Source organism: Camarhynchus parvulus, chromosome 7 (genome assembly GCF_901933205.1).
Source record: "Camarhynchus parvulus chromosome 7, STF_HiC, whole genome shotgun sequence".
NCBI classification, from domain to species: domain Eukaryota; kingdom Metazoa; phylum Chordata; class Aves; order Passeriformes; family Thraupidae; genus Camarhynchus; species Camarhynchus parvulus.
The window spans coordinates 27728414-27751729 of NC_044577.1; the positions used below are offsets into that span (position 1 = coordinate 27728414).

At 41.2% G+C, this 23316-nt stretch overlaps 1 protein-coding gene across 1 annotated transcript in view; it reads right to left on the minus strand.

Moving 5' to 3' along the window:
- The window catches only part of MYLK (myosin light chain kinase), a 194806-nt gene extending 179169 nt beyond the window's left edge, over positions 1 to 15637 (minus strand). The window contains exon 1 of the mRNA XM_030951810.1: positions 15075 to 15637. Coding sequence (XP_030807670.1) covers positions 15075 to 15237 — 163 coding nt within the window. The 5' untranslated portion in view covers positions 15238 to 15637. The remainder of the gene's footprint in view (positions 1 to 15074) is intronic.
- Positions 15638 to 23316: the final 7679 nt, after the last annotated feature.

Consider the following 23316-nt stretch of genomic DNA (forward strand, 5'->3'; position numbering starts at 1 on the left):
AAGCAAACTTTCAGTTTATTGAACCCGTCTCTTTTCCTTTCCGGGAACTGAAACATTTTTCTAGGACTGAGAGGACTCAAATCCAAAGGCAGATTCACTGTGACACTCCAAGTCTCCCAGCTGATTCCTCTGCCCAATAAGTCTGCACTTTATATACTGATGTATGGAAGAAATCCTTGTGTAAGAAAAAGGAGATTAGAGGTTAATCTTTGCTTTAACAATAAAAATAAGAAGCTACTTCACATTTCAGTCTCATGGGTTAAATGGAACCAGCTGTACATGTGGCCATCATGCACACAAAACACTGTCACAAAAAAAAAAGCAATTTCTTTGTGGGTCAGAAAAGTGGGTAGGACACTACATTGCTGTCACAAAAGGGCAGCTCATTCAGTCTGACCCACTGGAAATTGTCAGTAATTCAATTTAACTCTTTCTCATCTATATTGAGCCTGATCAGTGCTACCTGGTTGAAGCACAAAATACAGGAAGAAAATTCTAAGCAGTGGTGTTTCAGGAATTTTTAACAGCTGCTGCCTACTTTATTGCTTGAACTCAATTCTCTGAATTAAATCCTGTGAAATCCAGTATTTGTCCCAAGAAACACGGCTGGGATTATCCCAGAGATTTCACATGCACAGGATACATGCAGCTTCAAAAGACAGCTCCCTGCTGACTGAAGGAGGAGCAGGTATTACAGGGCTCTTAAGTCCTGCAAGCAATATAGATATCATATCCTTTTCCTGTATTACTCTATAGACTCCAATAAATCTATAGAATTCAGCTTACCGCAAGGCTACTGTTTTTCAGACCAACTGACCCAATGACTGGTATTTATTTGCTGAGACAAGCTCCATTAAAATAAAAAGTAAAATATCCACACTCTTCCTCCTCATCACCACAAAGATGACATCTTGTTGCCTATCTGCCTGCCAGGAAGCCATCTGGAAATAATATCAATACCACAATCTATAGGCATCCCTCCAATGCATTAATCAGGTCATTAGAGTTCAATACTGACAGCATCTTTGGGAACTGGAAAGGATAAAGCTGTGGTAATAAGGCACAGTGAAGATGGATCCCCAGGGCCTAGTTAGATCTTCCCCTCCTTTTTTCTTTAAAAAGCACACAGCATTAGCATTTTGTTCCCCAGTGTTTGGTTTAAATTTACCACTCTGGAGAACTTCGAAGCTCAAGCAAGGCCTCTCAGTTTGACGCACAAGCACATAATGGAAAATGTCTTCCACCTCACTCCTGTCCTTAAAAGGACATTGAAAAAGTCTGGAGAGAATTAAATGGGGCATGACAATGATTTGGAGACTGGGGAAAATAGATTCAAAAAATATAAATATATACATATATGCATATTATAGTCAAAACCCCTACAAAGTTCAGTTTGAGAGGGTTGCAAGCTTTCTTATCACACAGAGCAGTACCTTCAGAGGAAACCCAGCAGTACCAGATGCTAAAGTTATCTCAGACACATACCAAAACCCAGGGGCTGGAAACTGAAGCTGCAGAAATCTAAAGCTGAATATGGTTTTCTTCTACAGTATGAGGAAAGGAAACAACTCAGGAGGAAAAAATAGTAGTACAAAAAAAAAGGTGTTACATGAGATTCTGGTCTCCTATCATCCTCAAATGAGAAAAAACTCACCATGACTTTCTGAGATATCTGTTTTAACACCACTGAATGTGGTACAAGATGAATGAAATGACACACACTTTTGAAAAGCAGCAGAGTAAAAGCAGAAGCACAGTAAATCTCAAGATTAAAGAAACAAACATCACAAATACTCAGTTTTATCAGTTCAGTACAGCTCCCCATTAGAAAAATTATATACCTATCTATCAATCTGTAGATATATCACTGCACTAGAAGTAAGCAGCTGTACATCATCTTGGACACAACTCTTTAGAGGCAGTGACAAGGCTTTCTTCAGTGTTTGCACAGCAAGCTGGCATAACATAACTCCCGGTTAATTGCTGTACTATGTAACTCCACCATACAAAAGGGAGCGGTCAATCCTTGTTCTGAGTTTAAGTTAACCAGAGCTGTTCAAAATACAGTATCAAATTCTGATACTGGACCTCAACTCAGTCATCTGGAAGGGGCAAGGTACAGGGAATCCATGTAATAAGTTTGAAGGGTTATTTTTTTCAGACTACAAACTCCCAAAAGTAGCTTGCAGTAGCTTCATGTCTACTTTAAAAGCACCTAAAAGTCTTCTTGCTCAGCAGACAGAGTAGAATAGGTATGGAATAGGAATATGTAAAAACAGTTTCAGAAGTTGAATCTCTCATTTTGGAAGAAATTATTATTTTGGCTTGCCACTTAACTAAGCACATGTTTTTGAGCTAATTAATCCAGTTGAACCAACAGAACTAATATTTAATTTCAAGTAGGGGGGAAAAGTTGCACATTGGAGACTCAGAGTGAATTAGGCTAAAAAATTCCCTCCCAAAAAATTCTCGAGTGAGCTCCAGAAATTCTGCATGTCAAGCATGCAGTTTAAAGCTAAGAGTTTAAATATTTGATAATACCTAAACACTCTCATGGGTACATTTGCATTTCTAAGTGACTATTTCGGTTTTTGTTTTTTTTCTGGTACATTAAACTAAATGTAGGCTAAACCTGCATTAAAGGCAATGCAAGTATGTTCACTCACAAATTTTTTCAGTAACCTCCTAAACTGATTTTAGTTAGAATTAAGACAACTTTGCATTCAGACATAAAAATAGAAGATTCATCTTTCTTACCTTTTTCAGGCTTTAGAGAAGTGCTTTCAAACTCCTTTCTCTCTGATACTCCTTTGTAAAGCGTTTTGAAACCTAGTGATGAAAGTATTATGGACTATGACCATACCACTCATGAAACATTCTAGTAGAGATCCTGCAAAGGATCCAAATTAAAGAATGTATTGTGCAGTTTAAAAATTAATTGAAATCAATTAATTGAAAGCAATGTGTTGTACAGTTAAAAAATAATTGAAAGCAATGAATAAATTGAACAGAATTATTATCCTGTTGAAATTATTGATACCTAAATACCAGACAAGTGAAGTCTGGCTGCAGTAGCTATATAAAGCTACCAATCCAACTGCAAAGTAGAAGATGGTCTCTAGATAACAACAAAAATCCTTCTGAAGCCTGGCAGTGAGAACAATGCCACAGCTAAAGCCCTCCACAGAAGTCAAGGACCACAAATGATCCTGACAGCCACAGAAATTTCACTTGATAAGAAATCACTCAAGAGGATGGGTTAGTCAGATACAGGACTGCAAGAAGTCTTCTGTATTATGAAGATCAGTTCCTCTCATGACAAGCAACTGTTTCACTTAACATAATTTCCCTTGCACGTGTCACAATGAAGTGATGAGGCACAGGTTTTCACCACAGATGTTATTTCGGTCAGCTTTGATGAAGAAATCGCTCTGGACAATTTCACTTTCTTTTTTTTTTTTTTTTTCAGTAACTATAGAAATATAGAACTCTGCTTCATTATTTAGCTCATTATAGGATAGGGAAACTCCTGCAATTCATCAGTAAAGTCACCATCCAGAGACAGCATATACATTTCCAACAGCTTTCTGGTCCTGGAAGAAATGTAGCAGGCTTAAATCCAAGAGTTTCAACAACAAAGCACAGACACATAGCTAGATTTGAAGCAAGACTGGTCCAGAACTCACAGGTTAAGTAAAGGCTCAAACAGATGAACTCTGCAAATTTAGGTGTTTCCATTTACAGAATGTGAGGCATTCTGCAATTAGCAGGGGACAGGGTGTGCCACAGTGGTAAAAAAAAATATAAATTAAAAAACCACAAAGACTTTAATCCTGTGGTCAGGGCAAAAAGAAGACAGTACCTACATTTATTCACCTACCGAGGTATTGTTGATTAATATTAGTTTCAACTAGCCAAGCGCTATTATTCAGCAATAATTTGTTTGCATATTCTGTTTCAATGCTGGATTGCATCTGTACAAGCAGTCCTTCAAAGTGCATCTGTAGAGAGTAAACACCTGTACGCCTCCTTCAAATGCATACACATGTTTTATGGAATAAGGACAATCCTCCAGTAATTGCACAGGAATGAATATAAACACACTTGAGCTCTTGTAAACATGTCCACAGAGACTTCTCATATAACCACAGAGTGTTCTCCTTCAGGTTTTCTTTCATGTCTGCAAAACTGGAAAAGCAGGGCTCTCTTCCTGTTGGATGTTTCAAGTGCATAGGTTTTGAATTTTATATGTAATTTAGTTCAGGATTTCAAAAGTGCAAAGTTTTCATCACCACTGCACATACTGTATGCATGCAAAAGGCAATAACATATCCAGCTCCATTAGCACCAGACAGTTTCATACAAAGCTTGTGCCCTTCAGTTTTGATAGATGGCTTCCACAGAGTATTACAATATTAATAGGTGCTGTACACCAAGAACACGTAAGGATGTTTAGAAATACTCAGTACTAGCCCCTGTGCAAAAGAAAGGGATGATATAATACCATTTTTCTAGATCCAGCTCTCCAGTGGAAAAGAAACTTCTAAGTACAGGGACCATCCAAACCAGAGAAAGCTATAAAGGCTACTTGTTAAGTAACACAAAGAACAGCTCTGATGTAAGGGTCATCAAACAAAACCTATGTACAGTTCTTTAATTTTAAGAAAAGGAATCGTGTAAGGATGTGAAAAAAGAAAGAAAAAAAAAGAGGACACTCAAAAGGAGCAGTTCAAAAAGCAGGAAGACTCAGGGAGTGTTAGGAGAGTATTGCAGGGCATAGGTCAGCTCATAGAAAATGGATTGCTTAAGTAAAGACAGGGGAGCCCATAAAACATGGCAAGTAAAATGTAAGCAGGAAATTAAAAGGGCTAAAAGACAATCCAAAAAATGCCTGCAAACAAAGATGACCATGCTAGTAAACAGCTCTTAAAATACATCAAGGACAGGAAACTAGCTAGGAAAAGCAGTCCAGCTGCTGGATGACAAAGGTGCATAAAGCACATATAGGGATGATACAGTTGTAGCAGAGAAGCTCAGGGAATTCTTTACATCAGCCTTTACTGATGAAATCTTTGGGGAGATTTCCACATCCAATGCACTCTCTGTTGCAAATCTGGTAGAGGAACCAGAGCAATCTGAAGTAAAATCAGGAAATACCAGACTGAACAAGGAAGCTAGATGTTAATAAAGCACTGAGACAAAACAATTTTCACACAAGTTCTGAAGAAACTCAAATATGAATTTACAGACCACTAGCCAAGGTATGCAAGCCAGAGCTACAGAGAGTATCTGTGCCTGAGAATCACAAATCTTGCCTGCATAACTTCCAGCTGCAGGAAGGGCTGCGTAGGGAATCTGGAAACCACAATCTGGCAAGTCTGAATTCATTGAAGTAGGAGTGAACATTAGAAAGGAGTAATGCTTCACAGGCTTTTTAAGATGGAGAGGAATCAGCAATGCAGTTCCTGGGATCAGTGCTGGGACTGGTGTTACTCAGCATGTTTATCAATAACAAAATTAAATTATTGAGGAAAATGTTGGCAGATAGGCTTTAGTGTAGTAATTTCTCAAGGCAATATCAATTTTAAACATTCCTACTTGGAAGCCAGAGCCATCCTTGACAGTTCTCTGAAGCCCTTGGTTCAGTGTTCAACAGCAGTCAAAAAAAGCCAGCAACATTGGAATCCTCAGAAAAAGAGGAAGGCTGGACATTTCTCCTCACAGCCTGAGCGCTCCCACAACTTTAGTACTGTGATCTGCTCTCCACATACTAAGGAGGACATTACCAAGCTGTCAAAAAGGGCAACCAGATGGAAATGGAGATACTAAAAAGGCTGGGAGTCCCCAGTTCACAAAGAAGGCATATGTAGTGGATATGACCAGGTATAACAAAAAAACCTATGAGCTACTAAATGCACAACAGTTGTTTGCCCAACCCTACAAAACAAGAATAAGGCACTACTCACTGCAACCAACTCATTTAAATAGAAAGGACATTTTATCCAGCAGGTTACAAGCTTCTGGAACTTGCTGTCATGCAAGACTCTGAAGGCAAAGGATGTTCATGGGTTCAAAAAGGGATTAAACAAACTCCAGTCAACAGGTCCATAAATAGACACCTAAACGACTAAACAGGTACATATCCTCTAATATTCTTAACAGAAGAGCTGTGGGAACTGGAGATGTGTGGAGAGAAATGGATCTCAAGAAACAGCTGTTGGAGGTTCTCCTGTTAACTTGTCAGACACAACACTGGGCTAACTGGAGCACTGAAGCAGTTCTAAAGTTATTCATTTTTAGAGTTCCCACAACTCACAACTTCGAGTTCCCACACATCACACTACTTCCTGAGGATAAGCAATGATCCCAACAAAAGAGCAAGGTGATAGAAAGCAAACATATTAATTCCCCCTCATGACAGGGGTGAGAATGAGACAGAGACAGATACAACCAGCAAAGAAAAGGAAATGAAACGATTTAGACCAGTTACAGGTGCCAGAACTTCTCTTTTAACACCCTTTCCCTAAAAACACCTTTATCATCTGTACACATAGTGCAGTAAGTAATTATTTTACCCACCCAATTTCATTTTTAATTCATCAAAGTTTCATTTTATAAGCATTTTTTAAATTAACACCATCTTTGAAGACAGTAAGTTATTTATAGCTCTAAAAATGCAATCAGCAAGGCTGTATTTCCTGTAAGTGAAATATAAGCTTGGAAAAAAATTTAAAAAAACTCACAAGAAATGTAATTACAGCAAGTTTGTTTTCAAGACAATAAATCCTTTGTTTTGATGTTCAATTTATTTCATTATCTTGTTACTCGTACAGTTTAAAAAATATTTCTGTTTGGCCCTTCAGGAAAAAAAAATATGCTACACAGATAAACTAACAAAGTTTGACAAAGTTCTCTTGTTCCTGTCTGTGACACAATCTGTCTCAAAACCTTACACTTGTAAGAAAACCAGCTAGAAAGGAACTAGCACTGGAAAGATCACCACAGAAATTATGACAGGCATGAACAGACATGAAACATCATGCATTTTTCTTCTCTGCAATTTAGTGAGTAGGCTTGTTACTACAGTCCCCTACTCTGATATCAATAGCCACACATTACTAATACAACAGAACTGCATTATAGGTGTATGTGCATATAATAAATCCACAGGATCCTGCAGTGCTTATGAACTGATCAGCAAGTTCAAAGGTCACCTCAGTTGTCCAGCAAGGTATAATATAATATAAAATCAATGTAAGAACAAGTACTAAAACTTATTTACACATATATGTTTACTTTCGCCCTCTGAGACAAAGCAGGAAGTAAAAAGTGGTACAGCATTTGCAGTTAGAGGATCCTACATTAGGTTTAAGGTCAATAGCACACATGGAGAATGGAACAAGGCCCACACTATTTTACCTGAAGAATTATCTGACCGTGTCTGACTGTCCTTGCTGGTGAGATGTCTGCAAGTCCTTATTTTTGTAACCTCATTTTCTGCTGTCACTGTGGTCCAGCCAGGAAGTGAGCCCCCACTTCTGCTCAGGCTAACCAGGGCCACATCAACATCCACAGCTATAGCTTGGAAATACCTTGGAAAAGGAATATAACTGAGTTCTGTATCAGGGAAGAACTAAATAGCTTGAATGGGAACTCAACCCTTTATTGTCATCTGAGGTGAACTAGATAAAGGTAAATTTCAGGTAACATGAAGGAGCAATGCTTCTGCTGACTGAGTTCAGAAGCATTTTAAGAAAACACACATGAAACTGACTTCTATTGTGCACAAGATGGGATTATTTGATCAATAAATACCTCAGTGCCCAAGTTCAGGCTGACTTTAGCATAAAACTTGAGCAAAATTCTCCAAGCAAAGCCTTGGTTGCACAGGCCGAGGCTGAGGTAAAATGGCGGGAAGTGTTTTGAAGACAGCATGGCGGGAGGTCAGGCCTGCACAGCCCCGCTCCTGCCCCCTCACTGTGAGGGGATTCCCTCCTGGATACCCACTGCCATCCCACAGACACACCTTTAGGCACATCACTGAGTAGGGCTGAGGGAGGGAATGCAAATCCTGCCCCTCCCTTGGGAATGCTGCAGCTCGAGACTTCCCAAACCCACGGCCTCTTCCATTCAAATGTGCTCACTCTACTCACAAGCACGGGCACTTTCACAGCAACATGAAAAACTGCTGTGCTGCAAAGGAACAGGAAAATGAGTAGGAAGAAGAAAGGGAAATGTAGGAGAAAATAACAAACCTCCTTTCACCACTCCCCTGTCTGTGAGAAAGAGGCAGCCAGAATGCACGGACTCACAAGCCAAGATCTGTTCTTAAAAAACCTGCAGGATACATGCTCAGATATTTGCCTGTCTCTTTATATAGAGTTCAGTTAGCACTTAATGCTTCCAGCTGGTTTCAAGTTACAGCCAGGGAAGTAGTACCATAAAATTCCTCATAGCCACCCAAACCATTACTCTTGTATTTTTTTCCATGTGGGGTCATCACACCCCCTCTGGAAAGCTTAGAGGTACGATACCACTGCAGGCCTCTTCAGAGAGAGCCTGACAATGGTGTATTATGAGGCTTGTTGTAACATCCTTTCAAAATTCTTAAGGTCCAGTGGTTTAGAGAAGAGGGTCTTTTGTGTCTGCTGTCAGTTCCAGGAAGCTCCTGTCACTGGCATGGAGACTGCATATGGAAAAGAGCTGCTAAATAGACCAGTTAAAAGAATATAGGCCCAGTCTTGCTCTCACGTCACTGAAAGCCATGAATGCTGCAACTCTGTTGAGGTCAGAGGAACTGCACTGCTGTGATGCTGGGGGTGAGACACCAGCTGTTGTTTCCAAGCCAGGGCTCCCTCTGCGAGGTTCTCTCAGGCTCTGCCCATGATACACCCCCGAGGCCACCAGGACCACAATGTCAGCTCTGAAACAGCAGCAGCAGCCTGTGCCACACAGCCTAACCCACAACAGCTCTGCTGTAAACTCACACTGCACAGAACAGAAGAGGTTTCTCACCTCCAAAACCAGGCTGGACTTAAACTAGTGATGAGTCAGTAATGCTTTCAGACGTGAAGTACTGACTTAATATCTTCTTCACCAAAGGAAAGGAAAGCTTATGATCCTAAAAGGTCTGAGGTAAATAACCTAAATAAAGTAGCCCATTCTTGTCAAATTTCTCCTTCCTGTGTATTTTAAATGCAGCTTGCTTATTGCTTTTGGTTTGTAACTTTCCTTTTGATACAATCAACAGTGTAAGAACATACAGTGTATGTCTGACCTGGACTCTGTGAGTGATTCTTACAGAACATGCCCACATACTTTATTCTTTTCACCTAGTCAGACTTAATCATTGTCCACGAGAGATGGTCAGTATTTTGGTCCTGAGGTGGTTTTTTTTAAATTTTTTTTAAATGCCATTGATTCCAATTACATGACATAAAACATGTGAGTAAAAAAACCCTTTACTTCAGTATTTAACAAACTACTTGCACTATTATAAAGCATTAATGGAATTATTATATATGTCTTCCATTAGGAGACAAGCAATTTCTTAATAGTCAACACTGCCAAAAATATTAGGCAACTACATGCATTTTATAATGGAGTATTAAAGCAGACATCCTGGTTACTATTTGCACTGCACATTCACATAGTAAATTAAATTGTGACTGTCATTTAGAAGATATGGAAAATCTCACACCCCTGTCTCACCTTGTTTGCCTGTTGTTTTGCACCGGAAGTGTTCATCAGTTTATAGAATTTAGAGAAAGCAACATCACCTTGAAATCAAGTGCAACAATGCCCTGCTCGGAATACAGAGCTGGGAGCTCTAGTTCCTCTGGCCCATGCTGCCTGCAAAGCACAGCTCTCAGAGGCCTCTGCAGCAAACAGGAAACTTGCAGTACTTCAGGCAGATAAGAAAAGCTAAAACTGGGATCCTTTCATTATTTGGAATATCTCAGAGTGCTTGTGCCATACTGTGTCTCCCAAATCGTCTTTGTAAGAGTATTTGAAACTTGGTCCTTGCTCTCCCCATTACTCACTCATCCTTTAACATTTTGCTGAGGTTAACAATCAGGACAGTGATTTTTGCTGCTTAGCAGTGGTTCCCACTGAAAGCTGGATTACACTGGTTTAAACAGTATATAAAAGGCCTCTGGGTGAAACTACAGGCTTGGTGATCAGATTATCCTTCACTACACAGTTCCAGTGTCCTTTTTGGGTACATTTCTTTTGTTCAGATATCATCCTGCCACTCTGCAAACACCTCCAATCACAGGACTGGTGAAGAATAACAGAAAAAAACCAGTAAAACAACAACTCAGAATAATGACTTTTGACCTGCTGTGCAATAATTAGAAATAAACTGCAGTGAGTGTGTAAAACAGCACACGCCATCACTCACTTTCCTCAGCCAGGATGTCTGTGGGCTCTCAGCAGTTTATCACGTTTCACAAGAAGCAGCAGCAAGTAATGCACGGGAGTGGCAAATAGAGCAAGTCATTTCTTCTCCCACAGGTTACATCTTCTACTTTCACACAGAATGTGTGGTCTGTTTGAACCCTTTTCTGATGAAGAAAATAACTGAAAACATCCCTCTGTGACAATTCTGTGGCACTCTGGCTGCGTCACGAGCCCTAAAAATGCCTTTGGTACCATGGAACCTATGCATACAAAACAGCACTTCAGTCTGAAGAATTAATATGCTGTCAGCTGGCCGTGTTTTTGGCAAGTGAGTGAATTTAATCCAATTACAGCAAAGGTGATGAGGTCAAGCTGACTCCCAGTAAAGAATCACCAGAAAGACTATCCTCAAAACAGAAGACACTGCAGCTTGCTAGACATGCTGTAGTGAAGTTTAGCAATGCTCAGACTTGTTACAACAAAGGTAAGTGCCAAGAAACTGCTTAGTGCCAGCAAACAGAAGAGGAAAGGGATTCAGCAAGAACACACTTTGTAAAGCACACTGTAATCCTAAGCACTTAATTGCCTTTGGCAAGAGCTGCATCCCATTGCTCTCTCAGAAGTCGTTTTATCTGCAACTTGATGCTCACAGCTACAGGGATGAATGGAGTGGGGGAGGAGAAGGAACTGGGGGAGCTAGTGAGAGAACTACAGTTACCAGTCTGTCTTTGATGAACTACCAAAGCAAAATATAAAAATAACTGGTATGTACGAAGCCTGATCTGCATATCCAATGACTCTCAGAGAAGCAATTGAAACTAACCCTCCTCCAGGCCCTTTAAATCACCTACAGAGGCTGACAAATTTGTTATAGAGCTACACACCTGTATTATACTTTACATTTACATATGTCTAGCCTCACTTTCAGTCATTCTCACTGAACCCATTTAGGTCAGTGTGAATTTGAAGGTGTAGCCAAAGTTTGTTTCTTTTCCCTGCTTATAATGCAGCATTCGCAAATATTTTACAATATGTTAACCCAAACTCATTGTTCCCACATAAATGGAAGACTTAAAAGTAAATAATGCACCAAGCCTCTTTAATTAAATAAGGAGTTTGGGGGAGGAGTTTCTGCAGACCCTTTTAAATCTTAAAGCCTGCCAACTGGATGAACAAAAGGTAGATTAGGCTCACATGATAAATCCCAGCAAACCTGAAAAGCCTTTGTTAATAAGTCACTAAGGGAATTTTTCTTTTTCCCCTAGAATTTCTGCTCACCAGAAGTGAGAGTTAAGATTATTCAAGCAGGTTTGGTTTCCAGCAGCATTAAATGGGTATATGCCTCATGGAGCTCTAATCTCCTCATTTCTATAGAGCTCAATTCCCCTTTCATTCCTACTAAAGCAGAACCAGTTATTCCTAGCTTTTATAGAAAGAGCAGCTGCTAAAAGTTCAGAGGCAAAAAAAGTTTAGGAAATTAGTTAAGATTCCCACGAAAACTAAACTGGAATTCTAGATCAGCTTTAACAGCAACAACAACAACAGGAATATAAATGTATTTTCATTTCACTTTGGCATTTCTTTCATGTAGCAGGTTGCTAATGAGCCTTTTAAGTTTCCATTCATAAGTTAGTGTTCAGTAGCTTGTTCACAGAGCCAAATGACATGTTAGTCTGGCAATTAGTTTACTCTTCTGTCTGTAGAGAGGCTTAATGAAAACATTATTAGAGACAGACCTTGCTCTAGCACACTCCATAGACCCTGTACAATTGCTCAGAAAAGACACAGATTTCAGCAAAACACATACTGTAAAAGACACAGATTTTAGTAAAACCCAGACAACTTGGATGGCATTTAAAGCTGTGCTAAAAAAAACCCAAAAAACCAGAGTCCATCCTACTTGGAACCACCTGGCCTCACTGATGAGTCCTTTTCAGCACTATAGATTAATCATATCTTCTCTGCATCCAGTGGTGAAATCCAAACAACATATGTAGCCCTAATGTGCATCGTGGAAGCATTCCCATCAGTGGGATGAAGGCAGCTATACAAAGCCTGCTAAGATCCTGTTTGGTGTAGTGGATGCCACAGAAAAAGTTTAAAAAGTCTACTGCAACAGGTGCAGCAGGTCTAGAGCCATGACAGAAAGGATCACCTAACCTTCCATGGGAGGTCATAAAAAAACAGAGTAATTTAGCATCAAAGAGAGAAGAGTGTGTAATCAGCAAAGGGGAAAAAAAAATTACCTTCCTTACTCCTAACTCACACCTGTGGAATAAAGTTTGGAAAAGCTATTGAGTACAGCCCTAAACACAGCAGAGGCAAACAACCACAGCATGTTTTATTTATGTACTTGACAAGTTTATGAATGAAAGGAGATGAGTCTGTCTGTAAAACCAGCATCACTTCCAGCCCATGCTCAGACCTGAATTCAGACTACCCAGAAGAGTCCAACAACCACAGACTGTGGCTACCAATTCTCCAGAGTCTAACCAGAAACTTCAGCCATCTCCTTACATGGCTCTCAAATAGAGCTTCTGAGCACATTTCTGGATTTAGACATCCACAGCTTTAAGGCACAGCATTTGGAGCAGTTCTGAGTTCTATTTACATCTGCATTTTGTTTTAGGAGGGCTCTGAAAGTAATTTGTAGCTGTTGGTTTATAGTGTTTCTAAGTACAGTGTATTTGGCCTGCGTAAGGATATTGGTATGGCTTTTGATTGACTGTAAAAATCGGATCATCGCCCAGAGGAAGTCCTAATGAACTTAAAGGAGGAGCCAGGGAGAACAGAGAACACGAAACAGACCAAAAGCTGGTGAAAAATTATGCATCTCTTACATTTAACCTAAGCCAATGGCAATACGTAATCTCAGCTTATTTCAGACTTTATAAATTCCCTTTCAGCATTATACAAGCAAACCAACAGAACTTCACTGAATGATTTCCTTCATTCTCCTTTGCACCATGCAGCAAGGCAACTAAAGCTATGGAAACATACTTGCAACAGAAGAGTATCTGATTTATAACTTTCTTTGCAGCAGACCTTTTAAGACTTCCCTACAAGACCAATAAAAATGGGGTCAGTGCCATTAACTGGTGTGAGCCTCCCACGTTTATATAAAATTCTAGTTGTGATGTTTATTAAACCAGGCATTTCCTTTCTGCTCATGTCCATCTAAAAAGGTTAAATGCCAGTAATAGGTCACACACTAGCACAGGACATCCTGCCTATCATTCTAGTGGCTGGTCCTCTGGTAGCAAACATTCTTCTGCTACAACCAACAAAATCACTCCAGTTACTTCTGGAGTTAAAACATTAGTCCTGTAGCATTCATTTGTAAAAGGCTAAGATGGGTGTAACATTAGTGTACTATGAAAATGTGTTATCATGAGCACTTGGTTACAAACTGCAGAGCACACAGTGACCAGCTACAGAAGAACAGTATCACTTAAGGAAACAGAAAATACTGGATATGTGCCAGATGAAAATTAAATGCTCAGTTATTAGTAAATATAATTTTGGTATAAAATCAGAAGGCTCCTAAAATGCTCTCCTAGAACCTAGTTCCAGAAACATCTCAGCAAACATATTGTTGCACAGGAAGACATATATCATATTCTGCAAATAACAATGCAAGTCATTAGCAGAATAAAATAAAATAAAGATGTGTACAGGAAGTAGCAGGAGAAAGATAGTCATTCTCTTAGGGATTTAAAATGAGAGAGAAATTACTATTTCTCTTACAGCTCCACTGACAGAAATGGCATTTCCAGCACTCCACAGAGAGGTAGCAAAATTTTGTAGAGTCTTAGTGGGGAACACACCTTCTGCATGTCATGTAACTCCACACTCACACTGCCCTCCCCTCCAAATGCTTGGAAACCCCTTAGAAGAAGGGTGTGGAATCAGGTATTTGCACTTATCCTCTCAGCCATTCCCTCTGTAGGGAGAATAATGCAGCCTTCAAAACACTTTTGATTCCACTTCCTGACTCTAGGAATATTCCTGTGGATTTACTTTGCAGAAGACAAGACTAGGGCAAAAAGTATCTTTAAAGTCTAAGAGGAGGGAAGGATCCCCTGTCTTTTCATCCATGGTCTCCAGCCCCTGCTAGTCTGCCACGCCACTCCTTTCCAGCCTGAGTGTAGGGAGCAGTGCCAGGCCACTGTCCAGATGTGCACATACAGGAAAGAAGATTAAAAGGCAAAGAATCCCCAAAAACATATTGCTCCATAGCGTGAAGGCAGCCTGCAGAGAAGTGATTTCACTGCCTCTGCCAAGTTAATGATTTTAAACATTCATCTCCATCCCCCATCCTCATGCAGGATGTTTAAGTGGTGTCACCAGGATTTATCCTTCTCGAGACTAAGCACGTTGTGCAACATGATACAAATTACTTTGAGAACAGCAGAAGTTAAAAAAAAATCCCAGTACATGCATTTTGTCTGAAACATTAAAGATGTAGATGTGTAGTGAAGGAATGTTGCTACATGTGCCTCCACATATGCATCTCTATATTTGAAAGGCTCAGGAGGCCAAGGGAGAGCCAGAGAGATTATCCTTACAGCCGAGCCTATAAATGCTTCATCTTAGAAATCCTTTGCTACCTGCCAGTAGAGAACAATAAAACTGTAAAAAATCACACATAAAAGATGACAAGTACTTACTACCAGGTTTGCTTGCTCTGGGATTAATGCACTCCGGGACGGCAGCCGTAGGTGAGCCCTCCTCCCTGTCGGAGCCCAGCTGACGCTGTCGCCGGGGAAGGGACGGGAGCTGGGCTGAGCCACCCGCAGGAATCCCGCGGCTCCGGTGCTCCAAGCCCGGCATGTGCGCGCAGCCCGCGCCGCTGGGCTGGCTCGCTGCAGCGCCGCTACCTCGCCTCTCCGGAGAAGCAGGTTTCCCTCTTCTCCTCCTCCTCCTTCTCCGCCTCCTTCACCTCCCCCTGCGGAGGATGCCGCGGTACCCCCCGCCCGTGCCCGCCCACGGGCTTCCCTCCGCGTCCCGGGGCGCAGCGGGCAGGGAGAGCCCCACGGCTCCGGGGAGCGCTGCCGGAGCCGCCTCGCCCCGAGCTGCCCAGCCCTGGATCTGCTGCTCCGGCCGCAGCCCACCTGCTGCTCGGCCGGGCCGGGCCGGGCCGGGCCGGGCTGGGCAGCGGGGAAGCGCGGAGCCCGCAGGGGAAGCGGTGCCCAGCGGTGATAACGCCTGCGGTGGGCGCCTCTGCCCTTCGCTCCTTCCCGGCGGCGCCTCCCAAGGCAGCGGCCGGGGGTCCAGGGGGAGCTCCGGGTGCGCGAAGGGAGGGGCACGGCCAGCCCAGCCCAGCCCAGCCCAGCTCCTGTGGAGCGCAGCTCGCCCAGGTGGGGCGGCTGCGGATGGGGGATGTCCAGACCTGGGTGCGAGGTGTATGAGGAGTGTGTAGGGATGCACATGGGTGCCATAAGAACTGTGCGCTGCAGAGCCGGTGGGGATGGGAGAGTGATAGACCTTGTATCTATGGGGTGCATGTATGGGAAGTGTAGAGAAATGTGCTTATGGGCTCGCATGGGATGGGAATGAAATACATATGGGAGATCTGTGTGTGTGTGTGCTCTGGAGGAACGGCATAGCTTGCATATAGGGGAGAGCACAGAAGGTTTGCATGGGCCTGGGATAGGATGCCCTAGGGCTGTGTATGGAGCTGCAGCCCTGCCATGCAGTGCCCCGATGCCAGCCATAGGGCATTCTTTCAGGGCCACAGGGGCCTCAGGGCTGTCCCTGCCTCCCCCACCCCCATGGGCCTGCCTAGGGCCCATGCTCTGGCACATCTGCCTAGGGACGTCCAGATCTGGGGCAAGGGATTTATTTTAATAAACCGTTTACAGTTAATTGTGTTAAGTGCTAAAGTAGTGTAGAAAGATGAGCAAATGCGAGATGGGGACAAATTGAATCCTCTTCAACAATAAGACCTTAGAACTGCTGTTTTATAATGTAGAGACCCTGAAGAGGAAAGATAGTATAATCACATACATTGAGAACTTAAAGCCTTTCTACTCTGATATTTTAACTTTTTCATTTGCACATTTAAAAAACCCACTCAGCTGCCTATTTGAAATGGACTTACAACCAGATCATAAACACACATGGGGATAGACATACAAAAAGCCCAGGTTCTATGGATTAAGCTTTCCTTTTCTGTCCTCTAATGTTCTTCTGTGCTGCAGATTCCTGCTAGGTGTGTTAATACAGGGTTCTGAACTGCTACAGAAAAAGTACAAGCTGTAGAAAACCTGCCTCCTCACCAGGCACTAAGATACTTTTAAGGGTGATGGAGCAAACCACAGCCCAGGATACAATTCTTTCTCTTCCCTCACTGTTTCATCCTAACAGCCATCAACTCAGAAAAATGGGGCCAAGATAAGCAAGTCACAGCAAAGCTGTTCTTGGCTGCAATGATGTCAAGAGTTTTATATTTGCAGAGACCTCAATGTTTTTCATTTTGATTCTGAGGCGAATTTTTCTGCCATTGATAGAGCATGTGTCCTGCAACCCAAGTAGGCTGTACATGGAGGCAGTGCAGGATGCTGCCTTTTCCTGGTGCATCATTCCGGATGCTTCTGTGAACAATGACAGCAGTTACCAGCATGAGTCCATGAAAAGTTATAGCCATCACTTTGGACTTTTTCAGGTGCAGAAAAAAGGGAGTGCACCGAGGGAAATTGCTGCTAACTCTTCAGGAGGAGGCAGTATTAGTTTTCTTTTTCTTAATTCCTTTAGGAGAACAAGATGCTTTTGCTGTTTTAAAGGCTCTGGGACTTTGAAAATAAGTTAATAGAGACTTGTTTATTTGTTTATTTTTATTTTGACCAGAATCACTGAGAAGAGAATCCTAAAGAAAAGTTATTTTATTGTCAGAGGTTCTGAGTACCTCAGTCCTCACTTGCTCCATTAAACCTCTCTCCCTGCTGGTTACATCCAGCCAGACTGATACTCCTGGGCTTTTCCCTTCTCACTGCATGGTTGTGGCAAATTCTGGATTGGCAAATGTTTTTCTCTTTAGCCCAAATCCATCCCTGATCTTTGCTGACGTGCATGACTGTCTGTCTATAGTGGATTTCAGATGGCAGTGCATGCACAGAGAGTTCCACAGCTACACACACATCAGCACGAGCTGTTAAAAGCAAGATGCTTGTTGTATGAACACTTGTTTTCTGCAGATAAATAATTATTTGGCATTAGAATACAGAAAGTACACAAAAAGCAAAGAGTAACACAGAGCCAGGGACAAGCTTGCTTTGACCTTCTCCATGGTCTGACTGAAGACTGTACTGCCAACACCTTCTTGGAAGGAGTTTTCTTCTCAACATATTTTAACTGTTAAGAAGATGCTGCTCTTCATCATGCTTATACTTTTCTGTGCTGATTTCTAGCCTAGGCTTCATGAAACCTTTGTCTTGTAAATATTCTCATGTCTTACCAGTTGGGAATCACTGCTCTAGACAATCTTGTAATAGCATTGCCGTCTCTGCTTTCAATTTAAAATGATTGCTCAGGCCTTAAACACTCACAAAGAACAAGGCCCAGTGTTGCCAGTGAAGCCACATCTGCCTTCAGCTGAGAGGGAGGAGTAGGAGACACTTGAGTTGTGATGAAAGCCACTGAGCTCCATAAGGAGAGCAGACGGTGCCCCTGCTGGGTTTCAAGGGATTGACTCATTTTCAGCAGAGCTCATCTTTTTTCCTGTTTTGTTTTGATGGGGTTTTTGTTGGGTTTGCTTTGTTGGGTTTTTTAATTGCACAAGTCAGATCAAGAAGGAAAAGAAAAAAAAAAACAAAACAAGTGAGGGATCTCCCATCCTAGTAGAAACCAGAATGACATAACACTTAAAGTCCAATCACAGTTCATGCCCAGAGTCCTTTTGGGACCATTTGTCTTCTAGTTGGGCCTTTGTCCTCAGAGCCCTCTAGGATGCTGGAAGTCAATAGTTCCACTTCTTTAGATGCTGATCTTAAATCTGATCAAGCTCAAGATAATGAAAGTTCAGATATGACATTTAATTAATGCTGCTGGCTACAGTAATCCTGTGCATTCTGAACTGGCTGCTTGAGGGTTTTTTTTAATTGTAAACATCCTCCATGCAGCTGCTCCAGGGACGTGTTTAGCAAACAGCGGCTGGCTTGTTTAAAAGATTTCAACTCATCTTGACCTACATTTAGATTTTTGTAGCTTACAAGCCACGGACTGTAACCAACAAAACCCTCAGAGAGCTTATATAGCTTCTGTAGGGCAGGGCACAGAAAATGAGTGAAGGATGAAGTTACCCAGCTGAAGTGTTAGGAAAAGTGAGTTACTGAAGCTGAACTACGGGGTTCAGATGATTATCAGGTGATTAGGAGAACAAGGAGCAGCACTGCATAGAGGGAGTAAAGATAACCTCTCCTTTTGCCTTGTGCTTTCTTCCCCATTCATTCTTTCAGTGGCAATCTTCCTGTAAAATCCTTTAGGCTCCTTTCAGATAAAGTTTGGGAGGTACCTAAACACCATTGTATTTTGATATGTGCTGCCTTCTCACTTACCCTTCTGCTGCAGAAATTGCTTAAGTTTAGGGCTTGTTCTTGATATGACCCCTAATTAAGCAGGGAAACTGCTAGGATAAGATACTTGGGAATTAACTTTATTGGAAAGGAGCACATTTGTCCATTTTCCAGAGCCCATTCTTTCTTTTCTTTCTGACAAAAGAGCTTGTTTTGGCTTTTTTTCAGAATATAAGCACACATTTTAAAAGCAATGCAGTTTCTAGCCTCTAGAGATTAGAATATAATCTTCTAAAAAGTGAGCCTCTATAATATCTTCCCAAATCTGCAGGCAGACTAAATTATCATCCTCATCCTGCTTATGTCTTTGCCAATTGTGAACATAGAAAGCATTAAAAGCCTGTGAGTTTCATGCTGCAAATAGAAATTGAGTATATAAGGAGGGAGCAAACCAAGAGGGCAGACATGATAGTAGTAGTAGTACTAATATTGACATACAACATTTAGGCCAGCATCAGTTTACTTGGTCCAGGAGAAAGAAAACTTGGTTAGATGTGCCAGCAAAAGACCACACAGGTAGTTCATGCCTATCTGGTGACTTGTGCAGGTATCTGAGCCTTTATACTTCTATGTTTGATGGAAAGAGGCAACAGGACTGTAAGCATTTGGCTGCTGGGGAAATTTCAGATTTGGAAACTCAGCAGCTGTTTTATCATCTTGTATTTAGAGGCTGGAACAAGATAAGATAGTGAATAAACAATGAAGATCTAGCAATTTGATTGATTTTAATAGCACAACTAAATTGCACAACTTGTGTTTCAAACTAACAGACTGTTCAGACTAGCAGACCAAATATTTGGTTGAACTACAAATATCCTGCATCTTCATTTTTCCAAAGCCACAGGTGGTGGCAGAGAACTTCAGCTTTCATAAATTACAGCATCCAAAACAGTAACTACTTCTGACTGCTGCTGAATGAAATCCATCAGCAGGGTGCTATTGGTTTTCATGTGGTAGATAAAGGGGGTGGTTCCTCAGAGTTGTGCAAATGGACACAGAGAAACAGATTGGACACAGAGAAACAGACCCTGCAAATCAATCAGAATCACAGAACATCCTGAGCTGGAAGAGACCTACAGGTCTTCAAAGTCCAGCTCCTGGCCCTGCCCAGGCCACCCCAAGAGTCACACCATGAGCCTGAGAGCACTGTCCAAACACTTCTTTAGCTGGTTCTGTGACCACTGCCCTGGGGAGCCCGTTCCAGTGCCCAGCCACCCTGTGGGTGAAGAACCTTTTCCTAATATCCAACACAACCCTTCTTATGGTTTACTGTAAAGACAATCAACAGAAGGGAAATCTTCCCACTGTGCACTGTGCAGTTAGCTGTGTCCTTTTGCATGAAATGGGAGCAGTGCCTATGAATGGGGAAGACACAGCTTTTTGTCCTAAAGCTCTCACTTCAGCAGAGCTAAGTTCAAATTGACAGGGGGAATTTGAGATGCATCAGAGGCTGGGAAAATTTAGCAAATATGCCTATTACTGTTTCTACCAAAGCACAGTTATATTCTTCTCAATAATCTACAGTGGAGAGCTTCCATTACATCTGGAGTTAGTACCCATTGCTATGCATACAGAGACCAGCCAAGCCAGCTACATAGTATAATTTACTTTTATTACAACCTGCAGTCTCTAATCTCAATTTCTAGCCTAAAGAAAGAAGCACTGGTCATGGCTACATGGCTACAGCATAATTACAGAGATGCACAGTGTTCTTATTTTATTGTTCTTTTTTTCTCTCTCTCTTTTTAATGCAAAGCTAAAGAATGAAAATATCCCAACCCTTGGGAATGAAAGTGAAGAACAGTGTGATAGAAACAATGGCAAGTGTTATATAAGACATATTTGTTGCCTTCAAGAAGTATACATGATAAATTGGGAGATATATTTGAAGTTTGCCTAATTCATGGCAATAAAGTTGTTGTTAGTTGACAAAGCTCAGATTAGGTAACTTCAACAGTTATGGGAGAGTAATGTAGCATTTGTAATTAAAAGCTTTTGCCAGGAAATCCTGTTCAGTTATCAACCAATACACAAACAGTAAAAATGCAAGAAGATATAGTTACCTGTGAATGCAGCACATACCTGACCATGCTCCAATGCACATTTGGAATTTCCAACCTCCCACAGCAGGAGTTTCACACAAGTAGTTCACTATCTATATTTTGGAAGGCAACCCCAGTTAGGCTGCAGATATACCCAGGCTTTGGGATTTATAGCCAGATGTCTATTGCAGAGCAGGTGAAAAAATGCAGCTTATTGAGGAGAATGCTCCCCTCCAGGAGGGGAATGCAGGATTTCCCAGGCACTACCAAAACAGCTGTATTTGCACATCATTCATCTATGGCACATGTACCTGAAGATACCACGTAGATGTAGGTAGTACAGTTTACAGATCTAGGGAGAGAGAAAATGAATACTTGTCCCCTTCCTTTTTTTTTTCCCTGAAAGAGGAAAACATTCATTTTTACCAAATTTAATGAGAGAAACCAATCTCTTTATTTGTGCCCTAGCTGAAAGTATTGTCAGCAAATTCCATCTAGACTAAAAGCTTTAAGTCCCTGTGGTGGTGTCAGATTTCTCAGACTTTAAGTTAAAAATGACTTTGAGCAGATTAACTAGCTGGGACTTGAAGATAAAGCTGGCTTCTCTTAAAGAAATGTGTTTTACACACTGCTAAGTGTGCTTGGTTCCTCTTTTATTCAAAGGAAGTAAAGGAGTTTTGTGAAAAGAGCCTTCAGTAGGGTCTTTTCCTTTTAAAACTGTGGAAGAGTTCCAGCCAGTCTGTAGCACTGGCTTGAACTTTGTTTTTCTCCAAAGCAAGAACTCTTTAGTTTTCAGTGGCTTCCACATTTTTTCCTCCTCCTTTTGTAAAATGTGCCAGTGAAGTCAAGTGGGTTGTATTAACATTTTTTCAAACATTCACACTTAGGACCAAAAAAGGAAATACTTAATAAATATAACCAGGAATATGTTGGAATGTTGATCTTCTGATGACCATAAGAATTTTCAGTCATAAGGTCTAATTAAGTATCCCAAGTTGGAAATGCTTCCAGTGACTGTTACATCTCCTTGTTATCTGGTCAAACATTTTTAAGTCAGCCCAAATGGCTTCTGTGCCAAAGTGATATTTTTAATGTGAATAAAACACATGCACATGAAACTGCATTAAAATTCACCTAGGGTAGTAATATTTTTGCCTCTCAAATCTGCTCTGAAAACTTCAATTTAACTTTATGCACAGGGGGATAACTGGCAATGAAGCAGATCTGCCGTGGTAGTTGTATGTGTTTGTTTAGAACAAAAATTTTTGGTCTAAGAAAAATTTGTCTGCGTGGCTTAGTATGGCAGTTTGGACCACCATTGCTGACATTCTTAAATTGTGATGGAGTGGGAAAAAAGGGAAATAAAGACATCACGTGAGACAGTTTTCCAAAACCAAATGTAACCCTGTTATTCAAGAAAAAACATTTTTGTCAATACTAGATAAAGAAAAGAAAAATTAAACACAGAGATAGAAAATGACTAATTAACCATTTCTGATTCGGAGCAGGAAAATTCCAGTAGTACTCAGAGAGTCAGAGCTGCTTTGTATTAACTGCTAAAACATAAAAACATTGAAAGAGACAATCAGTGCCCCGAGGAGCATCTCCTCTACGTGGACAAGTCAGACAAAGGAAGCTCATTGTTTTAGAATTAGGGAACTGAGGCACAGAATAATTGTCTTGTCTGCAGCCAGTCTGTGGTAGGAGGGTAATTGAATGCAGATCTCCTCACCACATGCACATTCTCTATCTATATTCCAACTGGTCAGCTGAAACAGCCTTTCATTAACTGCTCTGTCAACATACCAAGAATTACAGAACACCAAGAACATTTCATACGCTTCAAATCCACTTCTTCCACCATGGCATTTAAAAGCATGTAGAGCAAACACCACAGACACACTGAGTTCTCCAACCCAGAGAGCAGGTTGGAAACTTACAGACTTCTCCCCCTGTGATATTCCCATTTGTATTCTATTTTTAACTCCAGCTTCCTGTTGCAGGATCAAGTTTTTCTTTAAAAAATAATGAAAAAAAAATTCCAGCTTTCCTTTAGCTGGAAGGTGAAGCTTTATTTACTTTAAGCTAGGATCTGCCTTCTTACCATAGCTTTCCTCACACAGTGAATGGCATTTACCTGTTCAAACATGGTAAAACATGGTGCATCATCCACAGGAAGAGTGAGGCTATCACAGCACTCCTAAAGGCAGTAAATGCAATTCTCAGCTCTACCAACAACCAGCAGAAGCCAGGAATTAATCTTGTTTGTGTCAATGTAGTTCTTGGAGAAATAAAGT